Source organism: Protomyctophum bolini (assembly GCF_963924005.1).
Source record: "Protomyctophum bolini genome assembly, chromosome: 12".
Taxonomy (NCBI): domain Eukaryota; kingdom Metazoa; phylum Chordata; class Actinopteri; order Myctophiformes; family Myctophidae; genus Protomyctophum; species Protomyctophum bolini.
Window position 1 is genome coordinate 21,905,244 of NC_137873.1, and position 19,866 is coordinate 21,925,109.

A 19,866-nucleotide genomic window follows, 5' to 3' on the forward strand; every position below is an offset into this window, starting at 1 on the left:
GGTATGGGCACTGATGACACGGAGGAAAGCACTATACCGACTGTGCCAACGTGTCCACTGCCCAGGCTTTAATTTTTTGAGCCGAACACAAACGAAATTTAGTCCATTTCATTTCGTTCTGTATGTGTGTAAGTAAGTGTAAATATACAGTGTATAAATGTTGTTGTACAGGGTAAATGATGAGTTAACAACAAGACTCAGTGATTCACCCTAGCATTAGGAGGAACATTAAGCTGTCTACAGGAGCCAGTGTGTTTTGACAGCCAAATGGGGACTGATAGTAGTCTGTCGACCTACAATCAGGCTGCTTCTGGCACTCTGTCTGAAGCGTAAATCAATATTATCATAGCTGTCACTTCCTGTGTGTGTGTGTGTGTGTGTGTGTGTGTGTGTGTGTGTGTGTGTGTGTGTGTGTGTGTGTGTGTGTGTGTGTGTGTGTGTGTGTGTGTGTGTGTGTGTGTGTGTGTGTGTGTGTGTGTGTGTCCGTCCAGCGGCACTCTGATGTATTGTCATTGCCCACTTTTCCTATTGCACATGGAAAGCCCTCATCTCCCCTCAATGAAATGGATCCGTGTGGCCCACACCATTTGCTCCAGTTACGAGTCAGTCTGTCAGATGGCAAGGCTACCGTGATTCATGGATCTAATAACGTACGCCCAGGTGCCACATTCCAGGAGCGGGGCGGCTCTGCTAAGTCCAAACAGCAAAACAGTAACCCGGCCACAATTCATCAGATAAACAAACAACGAGTTCAAGCAAGTCACGCCAGAACTTTCGTTACACTGTGCACTCAGCGAACTGTACTGCTACAGCTACGTTTCTGGCAGGCTAGACGATTAATTTAACACCGTTCCATTACGGAGCTACAGTATGTGTGTCCAGATGTCTGTCCCTGTGTCTGTCCCTGTGTCTGTATCATAGACTGTAAAAAATATGGACAAAGCGTTCCGCGGGTCTAACATGAACTTAAAATGAAGCCTGTCAGTCCTTGTATTGTAAGTCGCCATCTTTCTAGATCCGTTTTGGCCCAGCTGGCCATTGGCTGGCCCAGACAACGAGGCGGGACTTCCCCCCTTCTTCTTCGTTGGTTTTTATTTTGACTCGAGTGGGAGGGGGATCCCGTTCATAGACTGTAACGGTAGCCACGCCCCTCAGAACATGCGCGACTTTATGGTCATTTTTTTAATAAATGGGACCATAATTTTCCAAAAAGAATATTATGACATTAGAAATGAGACTTTAAACTAGTGACTGGAAGAAAAAAGTATTCATGACCATGTTTATTAAGGTAATACAGTCTAGGTGAAGTTGGGCCAAAATACATGGACTTCTATGGGGCTATGGGTTTTTCTGAGCCCAGTGAGAGCGCCACAACAGGCCATTATATGAACTTTCATTTCCTTAGTGGCTTCACAAAATATCCGTCTGACTGCCCCCCTGGTCTGTATGTATGTCCAAGCACGGAAAGCTGCACCAGCTAGGGGCCAGTAGAGTACAGCACAGAGTAAAGTGGCAGTACAGTACAGTAACTATAACAATAGTTTATAGTTGCACCGCTCACTTAACACAGGTGTGATTTTTCCCCCCGCTGTCATGTATTGTTCTGTCTGTCACTAGTGTCCCTTATTATAGTGGGGGTTTTGTATGGGTGCATGCAAATGCATTCAGAACAGTCATGCAAAAAGCTAAATCTAGGACTCAAGCCCCCCCCCCCCCCCCCCCCCCCCCCAAACTCGCACGCACGCGCACACACACACACACACACACACACACACACACACACACACACATCGCAGCAGCAGCTGTCATTTCACATTTCTCATTCTGGACTTTTTTGTCTTGGGTATTTAATCTGCTTAGACCACTGGGGTTTGGATTCTCTCTGCTCTGCACCTCTAAAAACCTCTTGCCAGCTGTCTGTCTCGCTCTCTGCCTTTTCTTCACTCTTTTCCTTTCAATGCACACCTGTGAGGACATGCGTGTGTGTGTGTGTGCGTGTGTGCATGATTGTGCACGTGTGTCAGGAACACTTCCAGAAAATTCCTTCTCCGGCAAATGATAAGCTTTTATTTCTCAGCTAATTTCGTCATCTGCATGTCAAAGTGATTAATTTCTATCCATTCTTGAGTATTTCCTGTCCTCCCACATACAGTAGGTCCTATTATATAACTTCCCTTTCCACTGAATGATTGATTAACCATGACATGGTTGCCACCAGTGGTACAGTGATAGCTGTATACCTTCATCCCAGCCACCACACGTGTTGTTTTGATATTAGTCTATTCTCATGTTAAACGAGAACTGCAGTATTTGCACTGTTGGTATCCTATCCTTCTTGAGAAACCGACCGTCTTTTTATTTATTTTTTATTTACCTCAGCAGCAGTGTGACAAACAAATGTGTTTCGGTTCCTTAGGTCTTAGGAGGACCTTGAGGAGCCAAAATGCATCCATTTTGCGGACTTCTGCTGTGGTAAATAAAAAAAGTAAAGAACATAAAAATTTATTTTGTGAGTTCTGACTGTGTCTTAAGACTGTTTGCTTTGGTCTCACCAGTAAGTTTATTGCATTAATTTCATTTCATTTCATTTCAACCTTTATTTAGTTCTCGGAGAACACACTGAGGGCTGGGACCAAGATTACAACAACAACACATCAATAATGTACAACATGCCGGGTCTAACTACTGCCTGACTTATGCTGAAAATATCAGATCTACAAGCTTACAAAGTGACACATTGTGCAGCTTGTAGCTCTGCTATTTTAATGGGACCACAATGTCATGTGCAGTGAACACAGTTAAAATCCTGCAAACCAGCAGTACCAAGGACCATGTTCCAAAAATAATACAATATAAACTCAAATTAAATCTCAATCAAAAATATAGCTGCAAGCAGCGATAAGACGGGACTTAACAATAAGGAAAATCACACCGTGTGAACTGAGTGGTGCAGGCTGCAACGCCGCTGGCTGGCTGCAGTTATAGTGCTCAGTGTGAATGGCTCTTTTAGGCTGCTCAACAGTGCCATTTCCCTGGGCCATGGCTCACGCTCAGCGGTAATCCTTGGCTGGTAATCCAGTCTGGCAGTGTGCCGCGGGTTCGACTCCCGGGGTGACATGCAGCCTTTACTGCATGTCACCCCCCCATCTCTCTCCCCATTTCCTGTCCGCCTACTGTCTATCCCTCCATAAAAAAATATATCAAATAAAGGAGAAAGCCACAAAAAGAAACATTAAAAAAAACAAATAAACAGTGCCACTTTAGGTCAACCGCTGCTTTCAGCTATATATGTTTTGTACACAGTTTCACGTACAGACTTCTCTTCAACTTGGAATTCAGATAATGGTCCATAAATTGTGTGTAGAACATTTCCCAGGAGTAGATTCGATTGAACTGTTTTTCATATAATTCTAAATGGGGGAGATCTAGGGTCAGAGGTCAAAAGTCAGAACACGAAAGTTGTTTGGCATGAGGAGACGCATATACGTAGTGAAGTTTTATTGCTGACGGTAAAATGGTTTGTGAGCTATGCCTGTTCAAATTTAGCATTTTCAATTGAGTGCTATAGCGGAAGCCTTTGGCCAATGGTCGTGGGCTTCGCGTCTTCATCGTTTGGCATAAACCTCTACTATATTGCTGTTTCACGAAAACTGACTGCAGTTAAGCCAGAACTGCTATTTTGGCGGAAGAAGAAGAAACTGGGCAAATAAAATAAAGGGACTAATAAGCTCTTCGGACTTCATGGTCCCTTAAATTCAAACAGTAATTTGAAATGATTGATTTGAGAATCCTAAAAGTTATATCCAGGAAATCCTAAAAATAAGAAGTAATACTTCACTTACAAATGATGATGAAACAAGAAACTAAGAATATAACAAGCTGTTCATGGCAGCATGTGATACTCATAAAGGCTGACAGGTTGACTCATTTCATTTGCCATTTTAATTCAAGGCTGATTAATTTGGGTGCCATCCAAGCATGAGGCAATGTCTTGCATACTGTATGTCAGCCTGCATTGTCCTTTGTCATAACATATATGGACACCCCCCCCCACACACACACACACACACACACACACACACACACACACACACACACAATTATGCACACGATTCTTATCATGGGGAAAAAACCTGGAAAAATCATTGAGAGAAAAAAGGGTGGGGGCAGATATAAACAACAGCAATAACAACAGCGACAGATTGAAGATGGAAATCTTCAATCTGCTGCTGGGGGGCTAGTGTTATCCATGGCAGCCTATACGAAACATGTTAATTGTCCTTCAACCGTTGCAATGATTTGTGTGGCTCTATTAGTGAATTAGTAAGCTGCTTGGACTGGATAAGGAATTGTCAAAAGTTGCAGTAGCCTTTGTCTAGGTAACTTCTGGAGGCACTGGGTCTTGTTTTGAAAAGTATCTGTCATTAGAAGGTTGGTTGATTGGTTGGTTGATTGATTGATTACTTTATTAAGAGTTTGCAGAAAAAAGCACAGGAAAGTACACTTCAATTCAAGTTCTGATAAGAGCATTTTAAACCCTAGAAACCCTATTGACCATTTGCAGACCGCGGCCATCTTGCCATCAGAGTTTGGAAGCACTCGTTTTCAGTAAAGCAACGTCCTGCTGCTGCCTCCTGCATTATGTGCAAATTCAAAACAGGTGGTACGCAGGGGAGTTGAGGGATATCTAAAGAGCACTTCCAAACTGCAGCACTTAAAAAATAATCACCTGCAAGGACAGAAAGTAACTCATATGTCTACAGTGGATTTTTATGACACAAACACTTTGAGGATAGAAAGAGAATAATTCAAGCTTTTCGTGCAGCTGCAATGTTGGTGAGTTTGACGTTTGAGTTTGGATGAATGGGCTGCCAATAGGAAGTTGCACCAATTGTTAGCACCTTACCATTAACTTATAATATGGCCGCGGTCTGCATATGGTCCATGGCTTGTTTCCATTGGGTTCCTTCATACTCAATTCATCACCCTTCGGGTGAAAGCCTACTCAGTGTTACGCGAGTTGGGAATGGTGCAACTTGGGAATACATCATGACGCTTTATCTGATGTAGTCGTTGTAATTGCTGTTTGACAAAAATTATAATCAATGCAGTCGTGGTCTGCTTTTGGCATTGACGCTCAAGCGCCGGCAGCATCTCACTCGTCTCCTTCCCCTGTGACTATGGTGAAGCCAGGCTCCTTTGATTCACGGCACCGGAGTATCGTGCGGAAGTCACAGACAAAATTATCTCTTTTTAAAATAATGCAAATAGCACATCTACAAGCTCACAGCTGTGTGTGTGTGTGTGTGTGTGTGTGTGTGTGTGTGTGTGTGTGTGTGTGTGTGTGTGTGTGTGTGTGTGTGTGTGTGTGTGTGTGTGTGTGTGTGTGTGTGTGTGTGTGTGTGTGTGTGTGTGTGTGTGTGTGTGTGTGTGTGTGTGTGTGTGATGAGAGTCACTATTAAAATTCTAAACTACAACCTCCACACTTGTACGGCTCAGTGATCCAGTCTAGTGACTCCATAATTCATGGGAGAAGCGGAATACATAAATGTTCACCCTCCCCTCATCTCACATCATAGAATACATAAATGTTCACCCTCCCCTCATCTCACATCATAGGCTGCAGCCATCTATCTGACATTAACCACTTAAGCCCTATATAATGACTATAATGGAAGAGTAGCAAATAAAGACGATCTACAAGCTCACAAAGCAGTGCATCGTGATGTTGATCGGCTCTTTTCACAATAGAAAAATAAAATTATAATAATTGTTTTAAAAATAATAATGTTAAAGTTAACAAAAATAGGGACTCAGTCAGAGTTCATGTGGTTATAATCCACAACTCCAGAAATCCTTGTTTGAGAAGAAGACAAATAATCATCTGATCGTTCAGATATCGATCAGAAGATTTAAGCCGCTGGCTTTATGAGTCCACAGTCCCTTGCTGGCCAACCAAACTGCACTGGCACTGTGAGATAGCACTCGTGCGGATTTGGCTGCCTGCTTTCTGGCTGGCATGGGTCATAAATCATGTAAGAAAGGCACTGTTGGCATTTTTATTGTCCCATTTGTTATTCTCTGTGATATAGAGCTTCTACAACACATCGCAGACATTTGGCCCTGGTTTTTGTGTCAAGGAGCTTGTATTTGGACATGCGTGTGTTCATGTGTGTGCCATGTGTGTTCATGCGTGCCTGTGTGCGACCCACACAAGTGCACGTATGTGTGTGCTGCAGTTATGTGCAGCACAGACTTTGGTCTTGAGGACGAATACGTCTCAATTTCACAGTAGTCTCTTCCAATCGTGACTTCTCCTTGCCTTGCTGATGCACACACAGCTAAACATGATATGTTCTGCGACATCTATATCTGTCTTCCCGATGTCTTCCACACATTCTCCACGTGCACTGATATGATGTGAGACATCATTTGTCTTCCTGATGTCCTGATGGCTTCCACACAGCTCCACGTGCACCGATATGTTGTAGGACATCACCTATCTGTCTTCCTGTCGATGCTAATTTATTTTCATTTACTCAAGCAGTCTGGATCAGACACCGGAGCACACTGCCCCGTTCTATAGCCGGAGAAGGGAGCACACTGTGCTCTCATTACTGTCGTATCCCTAGACTTAAAAAACAAACAACTACAAGTTACATCATTACATCGTGTGCAACAGCCCCGCAGAGACCCTTGTGTTGCTTTGCTTGTATCCCTCCCTTTGGCACTGTCGTCCAATCCGTGAAGCACACAGAACTCATTTCGTTTTTGGAACTTCTAGTTTTATACCGTAGTCATCCGAGAGTTGACCGTTTTACAGCTTAGTCTAATCTGTGTATGGAAATTGAGAATTTGAGTCGAATAAATTGGAAAAGAGCTAAACCCAATAACTAACAAGTACTGAGTCCTGCTCCAAGCTCAAGAGGATTGAATGAGGACTAATGGGAGAAACAGGGGATTGCACTCGTCCAAAAACAAAGTTGGACGCTAAACTTCCCAATACAGTGTACGCCGTTAATAGGATTTTGCCCCTGTCAAGTAATGAGCCCAATGTTCTTCTCAGAAGTCTGTATAGGGCTTTCGGAGGCCCTCCCTGGATTCTGAAGCTGGTAGAATCCATTCGGAGGCCGTGATGATGGATGAGCTAAGCCAACTTTCTTGTGACAGTCATTTTCGAATTCTGATTCATGATTGGTACAGCAAAAAAGGTGACCCTCACGTTGAATCTGCTCCCTCCCTAATCAAATATGAGGAGCTTTACTCAGGAGCTGAGAGAAGCTGCGACTATGAACCGCGTGCCACAATTACAATTGATTTTCTTTAAGTATACCCTGCACGTAATCCACCACAAAATGTAATTTGGATTTTCTGGATAAGTTCGCCTTTTGTGTGTGTAATGGCACAACACTCTTTGGCATTGTGAGCATGAAAAACGAATTACTTTGTAGCTGTCTTGGAACTGGAAGGTTCCCAGTTTGATCCCTGGCTCCTGCTTGCTTCATGGCGAAGTGTTCTTGAGCAAGACACTGAACCCCGCCCTAACTGCTCCTGATGAGCAGCTGGTGCTTTGCATGAGTGTGTGAATGTTCTGTGTGAATGTTCTGTGTGAATGGGTGTGTGAATGGGTGTGTGAATGTGTGTGTGAATGGGTGTATGTAATGCACATGTAAAGCACTTATCTTTGAATTTGGATTCCCAAAACTTTTCAGCTCGAGACCCAAGAGAGAAATGTAGTGTCTCCCCGGTAACCAAGCTTACTAAAATGCATTATAATCACATAAGTCACATACCGGTAATCACATAATAAATAGTGAAAATTGCTGATCTGCTATTTTTTGACACCCCAGCTTAACCCAATCCCTAACCCTAACCTCCGGTTAAAAGCCACAGGTGAGGCCTGGGCCATGGCTCAGCGGTCCAGGCACCTTGGCTGTTAATCCAGCCTGGCAGTGTGCCGCGGGTTTGACTCCCGATCCCGACGGCCCTCACTGCATGTCCTCCCCCCATCTCTCTCCCCATTTCCTGTCAGCCTACTGTCTGTCCCTCCATAAAATATATAAAATCAAGGCGAAAGCCACAAAAAAACACCAAATAAAAAAGCCACAGGTGATTTTTAACCAGCCACGCTGTGTCTTACCGACAACGCATGGAGCCACGGTACACAGATGCGGCTTTGGATAAAGTTGCTGTAGGTTTTGTTCATGTCAGTATATTGTCATCAGTCATCAGTATATTACGTTTTCATGCCTTTTCTTACAGGAACCTGGGGAAATCAGGGCTGCGTGTCTCCTGTTTGGGACTCGGTGAGTACAATTAAATGGAATTAATGACAGATCTCTCTCTACTGTACGTGCTGTAATGTCCTGTAGGTTTGCATGTGTGTCTGTGGCAGTGATGGACAGTATACTGTATTTACTTGAGTACTGTACTTAAAGGTCCTACAACATGAAAATGTGTTTTTTGCGCTCCCCTGTGTGTGTTCTATGCCCACCAATACACAATTATTTTATACAATCAGGCTTTCTCATCATATAGGGGCTTTTATGGAAATTGCTCTCTGGAACAGATCAACTGATTTGGTCGTACCCGTGATGTCATCAGTATCACCCTACTTTCTATAGTTCCTCCCCCTCTTCAGTCTTCAGTTCAACATTTTTATTTCCACTTTGTTTACAGACACGCCATTGTTGATTTTCCAAGCTGGCATGGAATGGAAACAAGTCTGGATTTATCTAGCATCAGTAGTATTATAATAATGTCTCAAAGATTAAATAATTTGCATATCAGAGCCCCCACCACCAGGACATTGTGGTACTTCAGAAGTCAGAAAGAAAAGGACAAGGACTGATTATATCAGAGTGGTGATTTAGGCTCAAACCATTAGAAATATGTTTGAGGGACATAAACAATATGATATTAAATATTAGCTTGGATTCCCCGTCAATGTCAGCTGGTAGGCGGGTTTCTGAACTGTCCACAGCCCTCCTCTGAGACACAGACACACATTTTATACCAAATAAGCATTAGTGAGCTAGGAGTCAAGGACTAATATGAAGATATGAGGAAATGTGTTAGTAGGCCTACTTTTTTGAAGTACTCCAGTACTTTAACTCAAGAACAAATGTAACTGGGCACTTTTAACTTGTAGTTGAGTAATATTTGACCAGGAGTATCTGACTCAAGTACTGTGTGGATTATTGACCACCACCGTGTCTGTAGTGTGCATGTGTAAGATGAATGAGTTGTAAACAGAGGAAAGGAAAGGAAGGAATATTTGGCGTTACAGTATAAGATATTTACAAACTGTCAAACTTGCCCTCTTGTTAATATTTAATCAGTGGTACTGGATTCTGGATACTGGCTTCACAATCACAGTCAATTATATACAGCTGAAAAGTAATGTAGGTTGACACAGACATTGACACATTGACACACACACACAACATTATATTCTGTAGAAATGTCCTGGTCAAAACAACCAAAACGTTAGTCCAACGGCTAGAGTGTTCCGAGGTACAGTACCATTGGTCCAATGCACGCATTATAATGTTGGACCACTGTGCAGCCCCCATATTGTGTTGGTGTATGTGTTTAAACTGTCATTGGGGCTAAAGACAGTCTTAAGAGAGCTTGGACTAAGTGCCCTTGTGGTGGCATTATTTACATGTCTAGTACCGGCACATCGACTAGTAACTAGTTGACACACAGGAGTGAAAACATGATCTCTTTGTGAAGATACTATGGTAATAATGGAGAAACGCACATGCTCGCACACACACACACACACACACACACCCACAGCGCGCGCGCACACACACACACACACACACACACACACACACACACACACACACACACACACACACACACACACAGAGAGAGAGAGAGACATGTATACACAGGTTGTGGCACATGTCAATTTTACGGGTAACGCACGCACGCATGCATGCATGCACGCGCGCACGCACACACGCACACATGCACGCACGCACGTATGAAAAGCAACATGAAAAGCAACATGAATGACAGAACTGTCAGTCATATCCAAATTAATTCCCAAAATGGTTTGGCTTGGTTCTGCCTAGGGTTTGCTTTAAAGCAATGATCAGTGGGCGAATGCGGAGTTCAGGCCTCGGAGGACTCCAACTGAAAGGGTATAAAAGATTATGAATATGATAATGCTTTCACTGAGCCTCGGGCAGCTTCCCTGTCTACGTTCAACTCTGACATTTGGCTATGGTTGGGGGAATGGGTGCTGTGCCGGGTGCCCATCTAAAATGAGTCATCATTAATGCATGGCTAACTTGGCTCTGTTAGGCAAGGTGGGTGTGTGGATGGGAGAGAGTTACAATTAGAAGGTCCAGTATGTTCCATGTGGTGTGTAAATGGTAAATGGTGCATTTATATAGCACCTTTATCCAAGGCGCTTTACATAGATTGTGCATTACATTCACCCATTCACACACAAATTCATACACCGATGGTGGCGGAAACCATGCAAGGCACCAACCAACACATCAGGAGCAATTAGGGGTTCAGTGTCTTGCTCAAGTACACTTCGACACCAACTCTGGGGGAGCCCATGGGTTCGAACCGGAAACCTTGCGATTACCATCCAGCCCTGTGTGTTTGTGAACTGTGCCTTTGACATCTCCCCCAACAGGCACCTGGGTGACCTTTGGAAGTCAGATTTCGGACGAGGTAAGACACTGCATGATGACAATAAGACACTGCATGATGACAATAAGACACTGCATGATGACAATAAGACACTGCATGATGACAATCGCTGTGAACAATACTCAAGCATGCACGTTGTTTCATTGTCTCAAGACTACCAAATGAAACTGCCATGTCTAAGGGTTAAGATTATTTGATGCCAGAAAGACCTTTGCCTCTCATTCCCATCCTCAACTCCCATTCTATTTTGTGGCTGCCAAATTTTACCATTGTAGCTATGGTAGAAATTGGTATGGTTAATTTTGCATTGCCTGCTGATTGAAAATTTGAAACCATAGTTATGGTTGGTCACAATGGTGAATATCTCAGCGGGCTGTTGGTTCCTGTGGTGTGTACAGTTGGATTTTATCCCAGGATAAGTGGTTTCTAGGTCAGGGGCCAGGGCACAACGCCTGAGTACTCACTTGGATTTGTGGGTCGCATGGCACTGTAGAAAAAAGTTCAACACTATTCAACTCTGGTGGTCACGGGCAGGCATGTGCCTGAGTCCCTGAGACATGCACGCATGTGACAGACACATTGCCTGCGTCTCAATACATGAGACCTCATCGAAAGTGAAATACTAGGCGTGTCAATCAACTCCGGTGTGAAAACACCTTTGCTCTCACCTTCAAGGTGCCACTCGTTGTCGTCAAGGAATAGCTCGTCACTGTCATTCCAGGATACAGAGACAGACAAACAATACGCTCCAGGAATAACTTTAAATACATTACAGGCACAATAACTAGGTTGAAGAGAACCTCTTACCTCCTCAGTATGAGTTAGGCTTCATGCCATGGTTTTCATTCACATTCCTTCATCTTTTTCTGGTCATTGCTCACTGGCTTTTCATGCATCTGTGCATGAAACATGCTCTGCACATTTGCTGTGAAGAAAAAAGAGGATGTCCACACGATAAATTGCTCTCCTGTTTTTATTTATTTAACCAAAAGTGAACAATGTTTCGCCCATGTAGGGCTTCATCGGGTGGAACCTGAGTCGAACCTGAAGAAGCCTGACATTTTTGGTAAACCTGGGTCGCGTGAATTCACATTGTCCTGTGTCTGCAGAAGAGACATGAAAATATGAATTCACGCATCCGGGATGGTTTACCAGGCTAGATGAAGCCTTACATGGGCAAAATAAATGAAATACAAAATACGGGAGAGTGTGAGAGTGGACATTCCCTTTATTCTTCACTTATTTTTGGAGATGTGCATATCCTACCTTTGTGCACATGTAGTGTAGCATAAAACCAACAATACCCCCCTCCTCCTGTGTCAGGTGGCAGAGCAGCTGATGACGATTGCCTACGAGAGCGGGGTCAACCTCTTCGACACCGCAGAGGTCTACTCCAGGGGAAAGTGAGTAATGCCTCCCGTCTGTCCTCTAACATCTAATCTTACCTGGCCCTGGAGCAGCACCGGGCTGAGAGGGCTGAGCTGCTGGGCTTCGCTCCCAGGAGGTGACCACAACGCTGCTCATATTCAGCCCCAAACCAAAGCCTTGGTTTGTGTGGTGGTGGTGAACACGCCTTGAATTCCGAAATTTCAGGGGAAAGGCCACTTAATTGGCCTATGGTGTTGTACGTTTTTCCAGTGCACAATGCAAGGTCAGGAATGCCATCATATGAAACAAAACTATTTATTTTTTAATTATATTTTGGGGGCTTTTCTGCCTTGACAGGAACATGGTAGAGGAGAAAATGGTACAATCAGCTGGGGCAGTGTGGGTGGTTCATAATTTAGGTCATATATATTGAAATCGTATTTAAAGGATAGCCCCTTGAGATGCAGCATCTCGTTTTAGAGGGGGTCTTCGGGCACAACACTTCCCGACCCAGATCTTTCCAGCCCGTCCGAGGAATAGAACTGGCAGCCTACTCCACTAACCCTTAGGCCACCGCTGCCCCAAAATACATCAAACATGTCAACACACAACAATACACTTACATCATCAACAAAACATAGAGGCTCTCCAATCCACTCAAAACACTACATCAAGACCAGAAGCAACTGCATATCATTTTTGAGGGGCAACAGTGGCCTCTGCTTTCATGGCCTCCATGAAATTCCTGCCCTGGAGGTGAATGTAAATTTCAAGGTTAAAGAGTATTAGAGTATCTCATGCATTACAGATGAGACAAGTATTTGTATTTTATTATGTGTTTTTTAGTGGGTTATTCATGGTGCAGATCCACAGCAGTTAAGGAGGAAGGACAGCCTGAGATGTAATCTCCTTTCTGTCTTTCTTTCACAGAGCGGAGATAATCCTGGGGAACATTATCAAGAAAAAGTGCTGGAGGTAAATGCAATCTGTTAAGAATGTGTCAAAGTGCCACTGCCACCACAGCATAAATGTGCCTTGGAGTATTATCTTTTTTCTAGTGCACTCTGCAAATAGGCCTGTATGCCTGTTGGCGAAGGGATATGTACATGTGCACTTGTGCTTCCATGAGCTTCAGTGTGCGTGTGTATGTCTATGAGAATATGTGTAAAGTGTGTTTACTGCTTATATCTGTGTGTTATGTGTTTACAGAACAAAACAAAGTGGTAGGAGCGCACACCAGTAGTGGGGAGGTGCTGACCGCAGGAGATAATACGTGAAAAAAGGGAAAAAGGCCCCACAACGCGTAGTCACGATGCAAGAATTTTGTATTGAACCGACGTTTCGGCAAACAGGATGCCTTTTTCAGGGTACCCTGAAGAAGTCATCCTTTTTGCCGAAACGTTGGTTCATAAAAAAAATCTTGCATCGTGACTACGAGATGTGCGGCCTCTCTCCCTTATGTGTTATACATGCATGACAAAAGGTCATGTTTACAACTTTGCATCCATATAATCACTTCAATCTTAGCCCGGGGCTAGTAAACAAGTACAGCGCCAAGCTAACATAAGCCTCACAGCTGTATCTCCCTTCCCATCACTGATATCACCAACCAATGGTGTACATCTGCTTGCTGTATCCACGGTGATCAGAGGAAAGCAGGTGTACAGTTCAAGTTGCAGTATGGCCTACAAGTACTGTAGATCAGTGGTTCCCAAAGTGGGGTCCGGGGATCCCCATGGGTCCTTGAGGAAGTTCCAGGGGGTCCCCAGCTAATGATAGTTAGGGTACATTGGTTCCATTTGTACACTCTCCGAGTTAAATTAACATTGATTTTACAATATAAATTGGGGGTCCCAGAGATAGAAATGCCATTAAATGGGGGTCCGTGCATGTCAAACTGGGGGTCCTTGAAATGAAACGGGTTGAGAATCACTGCTAGAGCCGTAAGAATCTTCTCTCATGCAGTCTCTGGCATATCTTTTCAAATGGGGGTCTGCGGGCTAATTAGTGTCGATTTGGGGGTCCTTGACATGAACAAGTTTGAACCACTGCTGTAGATATAGTAATAAGTATATTGAAATTCTACTAGAGTATTTAAAAATCACACCCGTGTGAAGTGATGGGCGCTCTTATCATTGTGCATCATCATGACGTAACATGTCTATTTGCTCAGACACGTATGACGTAAATTCTCCATTCATTGTCAATGGGAATTTAATGTTTGTGTAAAGACGAAAATCTACACTAATAGTTGAATATAGGAAACTCGGAAGGAAACTTTTATACTTTTACTCCACTACATCTCAGAGGCAAATATTGCACTTTTTACTCCATTACACTTATTTGAAAACTTAAGATTCAGATTTACATAATTATTAAAAAGTTGCACACACGCACGCATGGACGCACACACACACACACACACACACACACACACACACACACACACACACACACACACACACACACACACACACACACAAGCATACTAGAAAGATAATTGTATGCTGTACGGCCACATTGTACTTTGTCCTCAGAGTCCTGCACTGTCTAGCTAGCACATGTCTCTGCTGCCTCGGATGGGTCTGAATTATTGATTGTTCAAGCAAAAGCAGAATTGGCTGCAGAGGAGCTAGCTTGTTAAAAACAGTAATTAAAAATAAATAAAAAGAAGGGTGCCTGCCTGGTGGCTCCAATAATTAATTCACTGACCATTATCGTTGTTGTCAGGTGGAAAGCCTGTACAGTATGTCCAAAACCGTCACTTTTCAGGAAATGGAAAAAAAGAACCTGGGTTTCAAACTTCCAAATGGATCCAGTGTGGTAATTAGACATGTACGCGTTAAGTGTTAATACTTTTCATTTGTTAAATATTTATAAACCCCACAGACTGAACCACATTAAACCCTATTTTGGTCATTATAGCCAAAAATCATTAAAAAAAATGTTTTATATAAAAATGTAGGGCATTAATTATTGAAGAAAAGCTGGGAGGAGCCCACTGGGAAAAGCAATGGCCTGTATCCTGTATATCTATACTGGCCTTAGAACGCCTCATGTACGTGGCCCGGAAAAGTGAAGGTGTATTCATCTATACACCTTGACTCCGGATAAGCAGGTGAAGATGGATGAAATATGGAGATCCAAGGTTTCTGCCCGATTGCGATGATATGCTCCTAAATAAACTAGCATAAACACACCAAAAAGAGCTACTCAAAGCTGTAATAGAGCGCCAAAGTTCTGACGTCACTCGCTCATCCCCTGGTTCCAAGTGGTTCACGGAAGTTTTTCAAACTGTCAACAAACTGTCTCAGCGATAAATTGTCAGGGAGATGTCTCTGTATCGTTTACGACAGTCAGTCAGTCAGTCATATTTGATAGTCACAGTTTCTAGCGAAAATTTAACTAATTCGGCAGCAGTAACATTAGCGTTTTCTTGAAGTCAGTTTATTCTTCATATCCATATGAGTAACACTTCAAACACAGTGCTTATATGAGGCGATCTAAAATCCCCCTATGGGGATTACAATGCAAAAAAGAAGTACACAAACCCGTGGACTTAGCGACCTCTACCGATATTTATGTCAGACTTCGGTGCTTTATTATTATTTTATTCAGCCTCTCCAGTGGAGATCTTCATTACACTGCAGGCTTTTGGGACGAGGTCACTGCAGGACAATCCCATCATCCTTGCTCGTGTAAAAATAAACACGTACATGCACGTGCACGCGTACACACTGTCTGAGAGCATATTTTATGTAAAGTATTGTTACTTTCATTGGCCCTTGTGACATGATGTCCGTCTGTCTGTCTTCACTCAGGAGGTCCAGCCTTGTGATCACCACAAAACTGTACTGGGGAGGAAGGTAATTGTGTGTGTGTGTGTGTGTGTGTGTGTGTGTGTGTGTGTGTGTGTGTGTGTGTGTGTGTGTGTGTGTGTGTGTGTGTGTGTGTGTGTGTGTGTGTGTGTGTGTGTGTGTGTGTGTGTGTGTGTGCGTGTGTGTGCGCGTGTGTGTGTGTGTGTGTGTGTGTGTGTGTGTGTGTGTGTGTGTGTGTGTGTGTGTGTGTGTGTGTGCGTGCGTGCGTGCGTGCGTGCGTGCATGTGCATAGTGGCGGTTGTTGCCAAAAAGATTCCCCATCACCACCCCTGCAGGCCTGCACCCACCCTTCACAGTTCTCACCCAAACAGCCCGATGCATAAAACATGTCTTCTCATAGTCAGTGTGCAGACTGTGGCAAGACATCCCTTTGTCGGTTAACTGGGTGTGCGGAATAGCTAGTCTCACAGGCAGATTCAGGCTGGGAACTAATATTTCTATCTAGCCTGAAACTGTCCTGCATGCGTGCGAACTGCTGCCGTATATCACCCAACCCCTCTCATCTCCACAATGGATGCTTTATATTAAAAGAGAACTGATTAACGACCAGCTGAACCCAAGCTGCTCACCTGAAGCGCCTGCCTGAGAGGCTTTGCTGAGTGCCGAGTCAGCACGCAGACCTGCACACACTGTAATTTAACTGACAAGTGTGCTTACATTTGTGTTCTCTCTGAGTTACAATTAGTCATTCTGCCCCCCATCCTTTTATCTCTCTCTCTCTCTCTCTCTCTCTCTCTCTCTCTCTCTCTCTCTCTCTCTCTCTCTCTCTCTCTCTCTTGCACATATACAAAGCTTTTTCTTTTTTATTATTTATTGCATCAGAACACAAACAATGCATTTTCCACTAAGAAAACAGTACCAAAAATCAAAAACTATATATTTTAAAGGGAATTAAATGTTATCGGCAGCGTTGTGTCATTGTGGTACGCTGTCTTTGTATTTAGTTTCCGAATACTTTAATAAGCTTCTCCAGGTATGGTGACAGCCTCCATGTTACTGTTGCTTTGAGTCCAAAGATCCATTACATTCAGCAGGCAGAGAGCACCGGGAGGGCAGAGGGGAGGGCAGAGGGGGGAGGTCTATTGGGTTTGAGGCGAGGAGAAGACAAATGACGGGTAACCGAGCGGATCATGAGGGTGGGAAAGTCAAAGAATAAAGGTAGTGGGAAAAGTGAAACAGCCAGGAATGGAAGAGGTCCAGTAATTGAACTAGACTTTATGTCTAGGGTGTAGCCGACAAACAAAGACAAGATGCCTTGTTCTCCCATCCGTTCAGTATAGTTTAAAGAGACACCTTCTGGGCGCTTAGGTAGCGTAGCTCTAATGTTCATGTCCATCACCGTGGAGACTAGGGCTTTGAATTGCCGCAGTGCCTCTGGCTGGGCCCGTCGTTCCAACAAACAAACACAATAGGCTCTGTGCATAACTGTATAGCACCCCGTTTCCTGTTTCTACCAAACAAAGCTATGGGGAAATTAACTGGAACAGGGAACGTGTATGCTGTAAACTGGGACCAAGACGAACAATAGAAAAGACAGACACACCATCTTCCGTATCTGTGCTTGTGAGTCTATTCTTTCCAATGGGAGAAGTGAACGTGAACATAGCTTCTGACCGATTCTTTGATCCCATGGTCACTGAACTAAATATCGGACCCATTCTTCACGAGCCACACGTCTTCCGAACATTCTGACACTAAAAATAGCATTTTTCAGAGGGACAAATCAAGAGAAAATCAACTTTGTTATCATGGTACAACCAAACAAATACACAGCTTTAACTATCAAACTACAGTCTATACAAGGATTGGCTTTTTCCTGTGGAATATTGACATGCCCACTGGTTCCCAGTTCACCGCAAGACAAAACTATAATCTTTTTATTCCAGTTCTGAACTACATTTTAGGAATCCAATTATTTTCAGTGGAAACACTCCAAACTGGTTCTAAATTATGCAGAGGAAAAGAACAGACCCGGTTCCATGCCGGTGGAAAAGGGGTAATAGTGTACAATTTTGCACCTAGTGGCACTCAATTAAACATCTTTGACTGACTAGTTATGCACAGAGCTGATTGGCCTTCATGGGTGAGAAGATGGGCGGGTAGGGTGATGTCTGTCGCTGCACCAAGCTGTGCCAATTAAAGTACATTTTTTAGAAGTGACACTGACTTTGCTAGTCTTATGAGATCCTCCGGCTGGGCGTTCTGAAGCCTTGCTGCCTAGTCCATAAAAGCCTGAGCCAGGTAATGAGGTGGGTTTTAGGAACAACCAAGAGGGCCCTATCTGAGGATGAAGGCAGTGCTCATGTTCATAAGGGGCCAGCATATATCTAAAATCTAACTGGGAGCCTGTCCCTCCAGGGCTTCAAAAGTCATCGGCAAACTCTTAAAATCAATTCTGAAACGGCAACCAGTGAGGAGATACTGTAGCTTTTTTGTGTACATTTTTTTGTGTTGGATATGCAGTTTATAATGTATACATGTGTATTTGTTTCCTGTCTTCCTCCAGAGCAGAGACAGAGTGTGGGCTCAACAGAAAACATATCATTGAAGGTAACAGATCTGTATTCTCTCCCCCTTTCCTTTGTCCTTCACATCACCACATGCCCTGGTGCCCTCACATAATCCTGTCTGTCTCTTATCCTGCTGGCTTGTGTTGGATTTCTTTCTGAACTTGGGAGTACACTAGGCCCACTTCAGTCCCAGGCATCTGGAGTTAACCACCTATCGGTATAGGGTTCATGTGCTTAAATGTGTCTTGATTCAAATTTAAATCGATTCTAATCTTATGTTTTGTTTTAATGTTTAGTATTCTTCTCTTTTCTTCTCTTCTCCCCTGCCATTCTGTTTCCTCATCATCACTGTTGTAATTGCCCTTGCACAAACTCAATGACAGCACACACTCGCATGCATATCCCATGGTCAAGTCCATCCATTGCCCTCCACACAGCGCAATGCACCTCCAGCAATGACTCAGCTCTCTCTCTCACATAATTAACATTCACGACAGCCTCTCTAACTTTTCCCCAACGACAAGATCCAATACATAAAGAAAACATTTGGACAAATCGGCAGAGAGACAGCAGGGGGAGAGCGAGACAGAGAAGAGAGAGAAAAAGAGTGTAAGAGAGCCATGGGTAATTGGCTAATCCCAGGTGTCCTGTCCGGATGACAAATGATATGAGCAGGGCAAAGCGTCCTCTCTCCACTGGTGTGCAACGTGTCACCACAGACTTATAAAACGGGGCGTGCTGTTAGCTCAGAGAAACCCCTGCAGAGAAACCTCTTACTGTTGGTGCATGGCCCGGTACGTGTCACTTGTTGACAGAATCTGTATTGCGAGGGAAACATGACGGCTCCCAGCCTTTTTACAGCAGCAGCTGAATCTGTCGGCAACTCCCATTACAATGTCTAGAGTTTTAGGAATGGTATAGGAATGTAAACAAAGGCGTGCAGCCGGAAGTGGAGTGCTAAAGGAGAGTGAACGTGTCTCTTTTTGCCGATGGGTTCCCAGATTGATTGGAGAGAGACTAAAGGAAAAGTAATGGAATGATTTAATGATCTAATGGAAGTAGATTTTGTCAACATATTTTCCATAACTTCCATAAAATAAAAAAATAATAATAAGAGGAATGTTTTATAAATTCCTAAATTATATTTCCTCCCAGCACTAGAGAGATGCATGCACCGATTACAATCTAGGATGTAGGATGACACATTAAACTGTCATCCATGAAGTGATCTGATATACTGTAACTATCGCTTGTGCTATTCACTGTAGCCTGAACACCGAAAGGTTATACCGGTAACTAGCCCAAAGGAAAGTCTACGACGCAAGTCGTAGAAAATCCACAGTTAAAAGGAATGCCATGTCCTTGACAAGTGACAATGTTATTCATCATGGTAGAGACACTTTCTGTTTAACAACAAGATTCCAAGA

The 19,866-nt window shown here is 43.5% G+C and overlaps 1 protein-coding gene across 7 annotated transcripts in view; it reads left to right on the top strand.

The window, feature by feature from the left end:
* The window catches only part of kcnab1b (potassium voltage-gated channel subfamily A regulatory beta subunit 1b), a 57,183-nt gene that overhangs the window by 21,973 nt on the left and 15,344 nt on the right, over positions 1 to 19,866 (top strand). For all 7 annotated transcript variants that reach the window (XM_080778373.1, XM_080778374.1, XM_080778371.1 and 4 more), the window contains 6 exons: positions 8,263 to 8,306; positions 10,667 to 10,704; positions 12,007 to 12,086; positions 12,982 to 13,026; positions 15,873 to 15,917; positions 18,436 to 18,479. In XM_080778373.1, coding sequence (XP_080634499.1) covers positions 8,263 to 8,306; positions 10,667 to 10,704; positions 12,007 to 12,086; positions 12,982 to 13,026; positions 15,873 to 15,917; positions 18,436 to 18,479 — 296 coding nt within the window. The remainder of the gene's footprint in view (positions 1 to 8,262; positions 8,307 to 10,666; positions 10,705 to 12,006; positions 12,087 to 12,981; positions 13,027 to 15,872; positions 15,918 to 18,435; positions 18,480 to 19,866) is intronic.